Consider the following 12,250-nt stretch of genomic DNA (forward strand, 5'->3'; position numbering starts at 1 on the left):
TCTCATTGAGAAAACATACATGTTGCTCATAACACACTGACCTAAAAAACACTAGCAACAGGGAGCATTACATAAATTATGAACTTTTATTGAAAGTTTGAATTTTTGCATACAAACATTATTTCATTATAGAATAACAGATTTTTAATTCATTGGATGTACTAAAGCGTATGTACGTAACAAGAATGAATCGGAAATTATTTGTTTTCTTGCACATCTGAAAAGATTCGCCATCTCCCTCCTCTCTGAGGCAACCTTTGGATCCTAAAACACAACAATTACTGTACTGTAATATGTATCATCTCACCTGTTGTTTCGCCGGAAAAGTCGTGCTATTGACGCAACTGTTGAGCGGTGCAGATTTGGCTGCAGCCTCAGACCGGCCTCTCTCACAGTGAGACCACGTTCACAACGCTTACAGTATTTCATCAGACATCAGCGCTCTGGGTCTTCCTCTCCTTTGTCCTCCACACACTCTCCCTCATATCACTCCTCTTTCCCCACCAGCCTGTATTCTGTGATCCATATTTCCAAACAAAATCAGTTCCAAGCTACCACCTTGTACTGTAACATGGTAATGAGAGTAAAGCAGGACACCTGGTCGGCTTTGTGCTGAAATTGTATGGATGCATTTTGTCTGAAAGCAATGAAAAATTATTCACAGTTTGGTCCGTATACACTTGTGTGTCGCTGAATGTGTGAAGAGTCTTGGAAAATGTGGTTTGAGTATTGAACAATGCTTGTTAGCAATTAAATAAAGCTGTAACTCATGATCTCACGCGATTGATTTGGCACAGGTTTCATGTTCTTGCCATTTATGTCGTTACATGAATTAGTTCTACCAAGATCCTAACGGATTGGGACTTATCAGTATTACATGCCAGTTCTTAAACACTCACTGTCAAACATATTGTTCATATATTTGTGTAGGTATGAACTGAAACCAACAACAGGAGCAGTCAGGTACTGGTGCATGTAATACTGTAAAAATAGTCAGAGGAGAAATTAACTGTTTTTTTCAGTCAGAGAGAGAAAAACACACAAAAAACTACAAAATTCTATGTGGTGAATACTATATGTGCATATATTTTTTCTCTGCATATTGTATATGTGTGTGTGTGTGCTGTACAGCAGCATAAAGAATAAATAGCCCAGTATAAAATAATGATGAGATTGGGTGTAAAACGGTGACAGCATTGAAAAATAGTCCTGAATGATGCATCAACCCTCTGCTAAAAATGTGCAAATGAAATCAGTGGACTTGGTATTCATCGAATGAATGAATGGATCTGTGTGTGTGTGTGTGTGTGTGTGTGTTAAATAAAAAAGCAGAGTTGAGAGGGGGAGAAAGAGTATATTTGTTTGTACAAGGGTCATAAAGGTTCATATTGAATCTGTTTGCCTTGTGTTTTTTCAGTAGGGCCGCTCCCTTTCTCTTCCACCTGTTGTCCTTTCTTCTACTTTCACAAATTGACATGCTGACCTGTTACTGGAAGAAAAGGTGTGCAAAAAACATGTTTGAATGTTACAATTCACTAAAAGTGCAAAACATGTAGGAGATCTATTGTAAGTATGTTGCTACACTGACTCCATGTTTCTCGTTGACGCTTGGCACCCGGGAAGGTTTCACTTGGTTAAATCTGTAACCTCAATACTAGATGGCGCCAGATCTTACACACAGAACCTGTAAAGAAAAGTTCTGTTTTATTTAGGGCTGTCAACATAAACACCTTAATCTATGCAATTAATGTGGCCGAGATTAATGCAAAATATTTTACGTAATTAATGTATCCTTGTTTGAACGCGGAAACGAAACTGCTGCTAGCTGCAGTCAGTTACATCAGAGAAAGCAAGAACTTTTTGCATTAGAAGTAAAACAAACAAAGGCGCGACATACAGCAGAGAACTGAGCAGAGGAATTCCTCCATGTGTCAAACAGAAGAGCGGCGAGTGGCAAACGGACCACTTAAAGCACCGCTATGCTAAGCTAGCTGCTAGGCTAAGCTCGCTGCTATGCTAAGCTAGCTGGAACAGTCACCAGTTCAACTGTTAGGCTTTCTCACTGACTCAATCGCAGACCAGGGCCCTGTTCCTCGGGCTCACTGAGTTAGCCGGATCATTTTCAGGATGAGATGACGTAGATCAGGCTTTGTGGTTCCCCAAAGCAGGTTTGTCTAAATCACCACAACAACACATCGAAAAAAACTTGCTGCTGGATTAGTTCACCACTCCCCCGGAAAAAAAGGGCAGCTCACTTCCTCGTTGATGAAGGAGCGATATCAGTTAGATTAACGTTTTATAGGGAGAGACTTCTCCGAGGACACAAAGCCACTTTGACATGGGACATGGAGCAGACGGGGCTCTAACCTCCAACCTTACGGTTCCCAGCGCACCCTCCCTACTCCATGCGCCACTGTTGTCAACATAGTAACAACAACCACATTAGTTATTCAACATTAATCGAGATGAATGAATTTCAAAATGTGCGCTATAATTAGTTGCATAAGTATTTGTTACAAATACATGTTAATAGCAAAAACCCGGTAGCTCATGTAAGGTGAGTGTTGTGCAGAGACACAGGTTCATTTGCATCCTGCGATCCTTTGCTGCATGTCATACCCTCCCCCTTTCATGTCATTCTCTTGCTGCACTGATAAAGGTAACAAAGGCCATAAAAATAATCTGATCTTCTAAATGTTTCCTTCATAAATGCTGAATGAGGGGTCAAAATACTTTGGTACCATACTTCTTCTCAGTAAAGCCATTGGCGGCTTGTAGAAGCGGGTTTGATTCATGGAGGGAGATCGCCGCAAACGCCGGTTTGCCGGTCGAGAGGCGCACAAAGTTGTGGAGGAATACGGGACAAATGTGTCCGCGATGAAAAGCAGCAGTGGCGATGCACGGGGCAATAAAGTCTATGATAAATAAATAAACAAATAAATAAATAGACGTGACTCTCTAGGTCGTCTTCAACAAAAACACGTTACTCCGCCTGTTGTTCTGGAGGTGAATTGCTCTGCAACACACGCAAGACTTTTAGAAGCATGAATTGAAACGAGTGTGTCGACGCAGAAGCAGAAGCATGCGCCGGCCTTTATTCATAACCATATAAACATGAACGTGTATAACAGGGGTAACAATGAATGCACTCACACACAACCGAGTCTAAGACTCAAACGTGCAAGTTATGGATGCGAAAGTTCTCATCTGATTAAAATCCAGTGGGCAGGAGGGCCATGACCGGTGCAGTGGGAAGGGGCAGTGGCGGGTATACGTCAGTGACATTTGAGATGTAAGTACTGTATACCCATACAGAGCTCATTAAAAAGGATCTCCAGCACCACTGTAACCAACCTGAAGCATGAGCTCGTTCGCACCCTGAAGTTCAACTCTCTTCTCATTATTGACTTGGAGGGAGAGCAGTTGTGGTGGTGGAGATAACGTCCGACGTGTCACGTGAAAATGACTTTAGAGTTCATAGCTTTTAAGAAAAAGGTAAAAGATATGACTATTGCTCTTTGATCGAAGATATTTAGCTATTAAGGCCGCAGTGACCCGAAGGTGAGAGAGGTGAGCTTCTGACTGGCAGGATAAATCTGGGTTTCGGAGAGCCTCCTCCTTCATTACCACCACTGAGGGGCACTTGAACAAGGCCCTTAACTCCAGCCTGCTCGTCAGAGCGGATCAGACTGTGGTTGCATTGGTCGACTTACAGAAGAAAAAAAATTACCCGTCAAATCCTGGCTCCCTCCAGCCACATTTCCTGCCTCCCAGCCCCTCATCACCAATCTCCACCTGTCCACCAGACGCCCTTTGACTTCCAACCCGTGTTAAGGTTCGGAAAGCAAACAGTATTTAATAACTAAACAAAGTGATAAGGAATACAATTACAGAGTGAAATACAATACAATAGTAAGATATTTGCGAAATAGAGAATTCCCAGACCAAGTCTAAAGTGACTCATCAAAGCGGCTGCAGGAAAACGGTCCTTTCCCCGCTTTGGTCATTTGACCTTTTGGGAGCCTTTGAATGTCATTGGCTTCTCTTTCGAATGTGTCTCCTCCTGGATTGTCCCCTTCACGTCGAGGTGTGAATCTGCTCTGCAACCTGAAACCTCTCTGTCTTATCTGTCCCTCACATTCCAACGCATTCAATGAAGATATATTTGGCTTTATGTCTCAATGAGTGAATATAACATAGCATGCATAGTTTGTCTTCATCTTATAACTAGTACACTTTAATTACAACACAACATTAATTATAACAATTCATCAAATTTCATCATACGGTCTAACACAGTTCATGTGGTCCAATACGCAAGATATTTGCCTCACTTTGCTGTCTTGCATCCAGTTGCTCATCTATTACCTGACAGGAGGAAATTGGGAGAAATCCATAAAGGACGGCAATTAGCATCCGTCCCCAGGTTTTAACACTACGTCGTGACAGAATGTTAATGTGTACAGTGTTTATGATTTACATGACTATAACTTGTGTTTGATCCATATTGCATTCACTTCATCTAACATGCTAATGTAATAACTAATATCCAACATCACACAAACAATTCTACACAAAACATTTCTACTAATATTATAATGTCTACTGCTTAAATCCCTAACTCCCGTCCGCACTCTTCTCTCTCCCCTCATTTCCTGTCTTCATTATCTACCACTGCCATCAGAAGAAAGGTATACAATGCTGCAAAACATTGTGATAAGAAGAATTAATCAAGTTGCAGCAACCTTAAAATTCGGCATTTACTAGAAGAGCCAAGACACAAGCTGTATTTCCATCCACACTGTAAAAACACATTTTGGAGGGTAGTAATTAGAACCCACGCAATGTATGTTTTAATTTTACTGGAAGTGTATTAGTCAGCGAGCAAATATATAATTATGGGTTGCTGTGTATCATGAAGGTATTTAGTTGTAAATTGATGTGGTATAGTGGCCTTGCTTCTGTGTAAGACAAATCATTTAGGTTTGTAGTCAGGTTGTTGCCAATTTTCTAAAAAATATAGAAGAAGAACTTTAGGCACGTGAACAGAACTGAGCAAAGACCCTAAACTGAGGAATATCATGGGTGTGCTGCCTCATTGCAAACTAACTTTATCTCATTATTGTACTTAACCTAAATAAAAGTCCATGTTTTTTTTGTTTCTTTCTTTAAAATGGAGGACAGGAGGGAGGTCAACATGGACCAAACCATGAAGGTGCCTGTGATCCATAATCCTGGAGCCAAGGAGGATCCAGCAGACGTGTCTATTGTGATTTAGGGAAAGTGCTGAACACGGTTGGTAGTGCACCAGCCGTGGTGGCTGGTTGATTTTTTTCTGAATTTGTATATAACTGTATGTATATATAACAATATTCAGAATATGATATAACTACCATATCGTAACTATTATAAATATCCAATATAAATATCGTACATATCATATAATAAATATATTATATTACATTAAAGGATAATGTTACAATATAAATATATTTATATAAAATCTATTAGAACATGTGTGTCTATATATATATATTCCTCGTTGTGCGTCGCTGCTGGGTAGCGATGTTAACTTTAACGTGACGTGAGTTATGCTGCGGTCAACCAGCCTCCACAGCCTGCGGTGCGCGAATGTACAACGTTAGCATGTAGCTAACTGGCTAAACATTCAAAAATACAAATAGAGACATATTGGCCAAATGTGTTTTTTAATATAATTTTTAAAAGTTATCTTTTTTTATTTATTATTTTTGGTTGAAGGTGAGGCCACGCCGCATTGCCCTCTATGGATCAGCTGCCACTGCCAACCAGGGCATGTGTGCTGCTGACAACCTCAACCTTGAGTAAAATTATACATTTGAAGTATTCCAAAAACGGTCTATTTTTTAACATTTCCTTGAATAAAAATAATTTTGACATGATCAATTATCAAAGTTAAGTAAGGCTTACCTTCCCGGATTAAGTAATGGTTAATAAATCATATTGTTCAATTATTAATAACAATTATTAGATATTAAATGCTTAGAGTTAATATTATCTACTTTTTGTAAGTAATCAGTTGTATAAGTGTAAGTGTATAAGCGTTTGGTAGACTCATATCTTAGTTGCTTTACATAAACATGTGGTGAAATCTACTCAAACAAACAGAGTGTAATTTGTTACCTCACATTTATTAAGTAAATTCTATAGGTTGTTTTTTATAGTGCATTTCCTTTCAGGCATATTTACAATTTGTGGACAAATGTTGGCCTATTGCAGGTTCTGGTGGTCACAAACCCACCTCAGGAATCTCAACTAAGAACTCGGGCGGGGCATAAAAGTATTTTACGTTCACCTTCTAACTTTGCTCAACTTTTTGTTTGCTTTAAAAGGAATGAAGATCCAAGAGGTGAAATAAAACCAAGGAAGCATGTTGGTGAGATACGTTGTCAGAGAAGCTAAACATTACCAAAAAAATTAACCTCACAATATTTTATAATGTTTAGTGTCATTTTGCCCTTCCTCCTCTCTCTTACTATAATACCTGAAGGCTGACGGGTCTTTACCCTGGATGTGAATCCTGAATGTAAAACCAGACATGATGAGACACACGTCATTCAAATGCACGTCACTGTTTCAAAACAGCAGATATGTTGGAAAGCAAATGAAAGGAAATCTGAGAAATGTGTGCAATAGAGAGAGTGTGTGTGTGTGCTTGTTCTACGTGCATGTATGTGTATGTGTATACGTAAGTGTATTCCAAAGTATTTTGACATGCATATGGTGCAGCACTGGATTGGTGTGTTTATGTTGCAGTTGTGTGATTGCATCTGGTTTTATGTCTGTGTGTGTGTTACTGTGTGCGCATGTGTTAGTGTCTACATAGAGTATTTAAGTGTATATGTGTGTTTGATGAGTTTAGTGCATACGAGCGTGTGGTTCGGAGCGTGTATTCTGTGTCTGCGTTTGTGTGTGTGGAGTTTTATCGAGAGGAACCGTGTGTGGGGGAGGAGAATGTGGAACTGAATTATGTCTTTTTCAGTGGGGAGGGGTGCATATATATATATGTGTGTGTGTATGTGGGGGATGGGCAGAACACCCACTGTATGTATGTTCACTAAGTATGTGTGGGCTGGCTTGTGGCGTGTGTGTGTATGTGTGTGTGTTAAGGAGAGTGAAAGACAACATTTTATAACACCAATTTGTGTGCGTATAAACTCAGTGTGTATGTGAGTGCATGTGCATGTGCTTGTGTGTCTGAGATTACGTTTCCAGAATGCACGTGTGTGTGTGTTCAGATCGTATATGTGTGTGTATGAGTGTAATTATTAGTGTGTCTGCTGGTACTTCATGTGTGTGAGTGTATTTCATACATGTAATATGCATGTGTGAGCATCTGCTGAAGTGTACTGATTGTGTGTGAGTCGGTGAGATGTGCATCTGTGTGTGTGTGTCTGTGACCGAATCTCTTTGTTTATGTGCTTCTGTGTTTATGGATTTATTTGCGGGTAATGGAAATGTGTTGTTCTGTCATTGCAGATCTTTGTTTATCGAGTTTTGAATAGTCTCTGTTTGTCAAACACACACGAGCTGCTTCACTGATTCATCTGAAAAAAGAGCAGTTTTCACACAATATCAATTTTATTATTAGCAGGGTAAGAAAATGCCCCTTGTAAGCCAACATGGATGTGTACTGTGTGTGTGTGTGTGTGGAGTTCCTGTTTCAGGCATTACTGACACCATGGGCGCGGTTATGCGCCACAGCCAGAGCAGCAGAAACCGCTTGCAGTGATCCCGTCTGTCAGGGTCATTATCACTGTAAGTGGATCATTTTTATTTCATCTTTGAATTCCTCATGCAGATTTCACCAAATGGAAGGTTTTGCTACTTGCAGCCCAACGTGCCGGCCATTGCTCCTCACCAAACTCTGGTTTGGGTCGATGGATTGCCGTCCAGCTGTGTATCGGTGGTGTGGCTGCGGTGACCCCGGTGTTAACCGGCCTACGGTACCACACATGAGTGGCCCACGCGGGGCGGGGGGGCTGGATGACTCGCTTTCCGCTCAAGGCGGAGGTTTATTGTGAAGACACACGTACCAATGCGACACCACAGAGAGGACCAAGTCATTTAAAGATGTTAACAAACATTAAATGGACGTGTTACATTCAATGGTGACAATGTAGTTCTTTGGTGTTTTCCCAAAGCCTTTCCCATTTTCCCATCATTACATTACATGTCATTTAGCTGACGCTTTTGTCCAAAGCGACTTACAATAAGTGCATTTCAACCATGAGGAAGGCTCTCTGTGGTCCTGATGTCATCAGAGAGCTCGTTCCATCATTTAGGAGCAGGACAGCAAAGAGTCGTGATCTAGTCAAGTGTTTTGCTCTCAGTGCGTTTGGCCGATGCAGAGCGGAGAGTGCGGGTTGGCGTGTCGGGTTTGACCATGTCCTGGATAGACTGGACCCCATCCATTCACAGCACGGTACGTAACACCGTAGTCTGGAGATGCGGTATAAACTATATCTAATGTATACATACACCATTCACACAGAAAGAGAGGGAGAGAGATGCCGGCCAAGCACATAGAGTGGGACTGAAAGGAGAGCCACAGAAGGTATCAACTAAAACAACACCCTGAAACTACCTTTGATTTGCTGATGCTGTACTTTGGTATTAAGGAATTATTATAATGCAACCAAATTAGCACAGTCAACCTGGGTTTTTAGGAGTGCGTTCTATGCAATCTTAGCACCACGGACAGCAGACAAGTCAATCATTTACATAATTATGTTTTTTCTACAATATGTTTATCATGAAACGGGCGGTACGGCGGCGTGGTGGTGGTTAGCACTGTTGCCTCACAGCAAGAAGGTCCTGGGTTCGACTCCGTCCAGTGGCCTTTCTGTGTGGAATCTGCATGTTCTCTGCGTGGGTTTTCTCCGGGTTCTCCGGCTTCCTCCCACAGTCCAAAGACATGCTCTGGGGATCAAGTTGATCGGTGACTCTAAATTGCCCGTAGGTGTGTGAATGTGAGTGTGAATGGTTGTGCGTCTCTGTGTAGCCCTGCGATTGGCTCGCGACCAGACCAGGGTGAAGCCCGTCTATCGTCTGAAGTTGGCTGGGATAGACTCCAGCCCCCCGTGACCGTGTGTAGGATAAGTTGTTTGTGAATGGATGGATTATGTGCTTCGTTTCAATTTTGACAATTTATTGTCACACAAGAGTCATGCATTCCTATCGTATAAAACACTCACCCAGTCACTTAAGTGTGTGTCCAAAGATACCCCTGGCTGGATCTTTAGAGGCACTGTCCACTCTGGATGGAGCATCTTCTGCAGCTCAGCTCGTTTTGGATCTATTTGTCAAGGTGGACGAAAACACTGTCGGTCGTTTACTATCAAAATAAAATCGCTCGGTGTTCCGCACCAGTACTTGCTACACATTATACCACTGAAATGTATATTATAGGTAGTGTAATGAGTCGTGGACATTTTTAATACATGTTTTGAAGTATCCGTTATCGCTTTTAATGTTTTGTTCCGTGGTCGTCCACGCGGGGCTCTGCGCTTTTATTTTGTGAGAGAATGCGCTTCCGGCCTCGTCACTGCGTGCTCGTGCTGGCTTGATGGCGGAGCCTCTTTGTAGGACTGGCTTAGCAGCGGAGGCGGAGGAACATTCATCAGAGTCCCAGACAGGGACAGACAGGGTCCAGCAGCGTCCCCCTGTCCGAACCACCTAGCAACGTCAAAAACGAGCGAAGGGACCTTTTCCAAAGTGCACCGTTCAACGTGTGGAAGAAGCGCGTTTACCGGGGAGTTGGCGTCTCGCGGCGGCGCGCGTAGGAGAGCATCGCTCCAAACTTCCCCGACTCCATGAGCTCCGTCAAGGGTTATTCTCCCTGAAACCGGCGTTTCTTCTCCAGCAGAAGCTCCTGCTATCAGACGTGGGGGGGTTGGTTCGCCTAAAAAGCATCTAACTTAGAAAAGGTTCAGGTTTTTAGACATTCCCCGAGAAACTAGGAGGACGGACGGAGCGAGAAGTGGATGTATCTCCAGCCATGGATGTAACAGTTTACCCGCCTCCTCATCAGCCGCTGGCCGCGTCGGACCACACCAGGTTGGGACAACTCTCCTACCCGGACTCGTCCTACGGGACCAGCAAGGTAAGGAAGGAAGGAGAGAAGGAGCCTCTGTTGGACCCCTTGTGTTTCCCATTGTCTAGGACAGAAGATGCCTTTGTGGTGTTCACCTCTCCGTGTGTCCATCTTCATGGACGTGTCCACGAACGCCGTGTTGGAACATTCACATGCGGGCAGTTCTTTGCCGGTGATGTAATAACGAACACCCTCAATTAACGGCACCACCTGTAATATAAAGGTAATTAAGTTCATAAATGCACAGACAGGAGCCTTGTGGTGTGAATACAATTGAATGGAAACACGCATTGTTTTATTTGCCGTGCATCGAATAGTTAAAAGTGGAGTACAATCATTGGGATTGAACGATACTGATGTTTGGGGCAGCTGGGTGGTTTTTCCTCCCTCCAGAGCAAGGTCAAAGGTCAGGGTCCGATTTGCGAGAGGAACGTGGAGCTTAGAGGGGTCCGGTGCGTTGCCACCGTTTGAGACCCCTCTGAAGCAGAATGGATGGAATGATATTTGATCATAGGACTATCTGTCCATCCAGCCGCGTCTCCACCCATGTCTCCATCTCACCAGCCACCCGGCATGTGTGTGCAAAGGGCAGTTTCTTGTGCGGTGCGGAGGGACACTAGAGGCAGTGGGACCTGCTCATTTGACAGTGATTAATTGCTTAATTATTTAACTAGTTGCACTGATGAGCGCAGCTATTAGAGAGAAGGATTTCGTTATTATTAGTAACCACTCTTAAATCTTCACAACAGCATTTGGAACACTTACTAGAATTAAAATTAGTAAGAGTTTCTATTACACTTCTACTCAACAGTGTGAAAATATTTTTTTTCCTCCTTTTTTTATTGTTCAAATCACTGACCAAAGCAGCATCATGTAACATCCACGTAGGAACGCTTTGCTGGCTGCACACATCTCCCGATGGGACTTCTTCGTCATTTTAGCACAGCGGGACCCAAACGGAGCCACTCTGGACCCGCGCTCTGAACTTGTGATTCTGCTCCGTCATGGAGTATGTTGGACTATTTCATGATTGATTGTCTGATGGCGCCGTGCCCGCAGACATTAATTCCCCCTCAGCATTTAGAAGAGAAACGCTGCGTTCAAGCTCTCTGCCCACTTTGGTTCCACGTGAAGCTCTTTAGGGTGAAAATGTGAACTAATTGACACCATGAAAGTCTTTAAGTTGATAACCTAAAATAAACACAATATTTGCTTTGCATAACAGGTTTTATGCTAATTTTCATACATTTGAAGAAGCCATGTTAAGAGATATTGGTTTTTTTCATATGTCAAAGGTTTTACACAAGCAATTTTATATCTTTGAATCACTCCAGAAATTTGAAAATATTGTCTTAAAGTTTCACCATGTTTTTATTACTAAATGTGGTATAAATCAGGCTATGAATGATATATAATAATAATAATAAAAAAGAACGAAACGGGATCTTTTGTTGTGTGTGAGTGCAGCTGCTGATTTCTGTCTCCGTCTGAGAACCATTTTAGAGAGATGTTTCTAACTAATAGTTATCGCCATGAAACTTCCCCTGTCTGCAACTCCCATTAGAATGATCCTTTTTTTAATCCATTGGTAGTACCCTGCGCAGCGTTTGCCCTGTGTGCCACTATAACAGCCCCCCCTGAAGTTGTAAACCTGGGCCAAACACTGCTGTTGAAAGTCTACAGATGCCAATAGACAAAATGGTGAAATAAACTCACAAACATATATTTAGTCTGAGTGTAGACGTCTAAAGCCAGCAGGATGTCAAAGGTCGTCTCCTGTGGCGTCTCTCCCTGAGGACTAACAGTACAGAATTACTTATTGAATGGAAGATCATTTGTGCATTATTATGCCTTTCTGAATTTGAGCTCTTTGTGTGATTCACTGTGACCTCTGACCTGCAGGTTGGCCATGAACGAAATATCACGTCTATGTCTTTATGAGATTATAGTGATCTATACTGTGTCTCTTTTCTCTCTCAGTATTTATTACCCGCTGTGCCGCGCGCCAATCTGCTGCTTTTAATCTCTGATTCCACCATCACTTGTAGAAGTGGTTTGCACACGGAATCATGCAACATCGTATGGTGGTTTTTTTTCTCCTCAGTGAGTATTTTT

General features: G+C 42.3%; 1 protein-coding gene across 3 annotated transcripts in view; it reads left to right on the forward strand.

Annotated features, from left to right (window-relative positions):
• Nucleotides 1-9,585: 9,585 nt before the first annotated feature.
• The window catches only part of tox (thymocyte selection-associated high mobility group box), a 37,730-nt gene continuing 35,065 nt past the window's right edge, over nucleotides 9,586-12,250 (forward strand). Inside the window, exon 1 of one of the 3 annotated variants that reach the window (XM_040171797.2) lies at nucleotides 9,586-10,144. In XM_040171797.2, the coding sequence (XP_040027731.2) occupies nucleotides 10,040-10,144 (105 nt within the window). In that variant the 5' untranslated portion in view covers nucleotides 9,586-10,039. The remainder of the gene's footprint in view (nucleotides 10,145-12,250) is intronic. The other 2 variants (XM_078098854.1, XM_078098855.1) reach the window with 2 other exon arrangements.

The sequence above is a fragment of the Gasterosteus aculeatus genome, chromosome 3, assembly GCF_964276395.1.
Source record: "Gasterosteus aculeatus chromosome 3, fGasAcu3.hap1.1, whole genome shotgun sequence".
NCBI lineage: Eukaryota > Metazoa > Chordata > Actinopteri > Perciformes > Gasterosteidae > Gasterosteus > Gasterosteus aculeatus.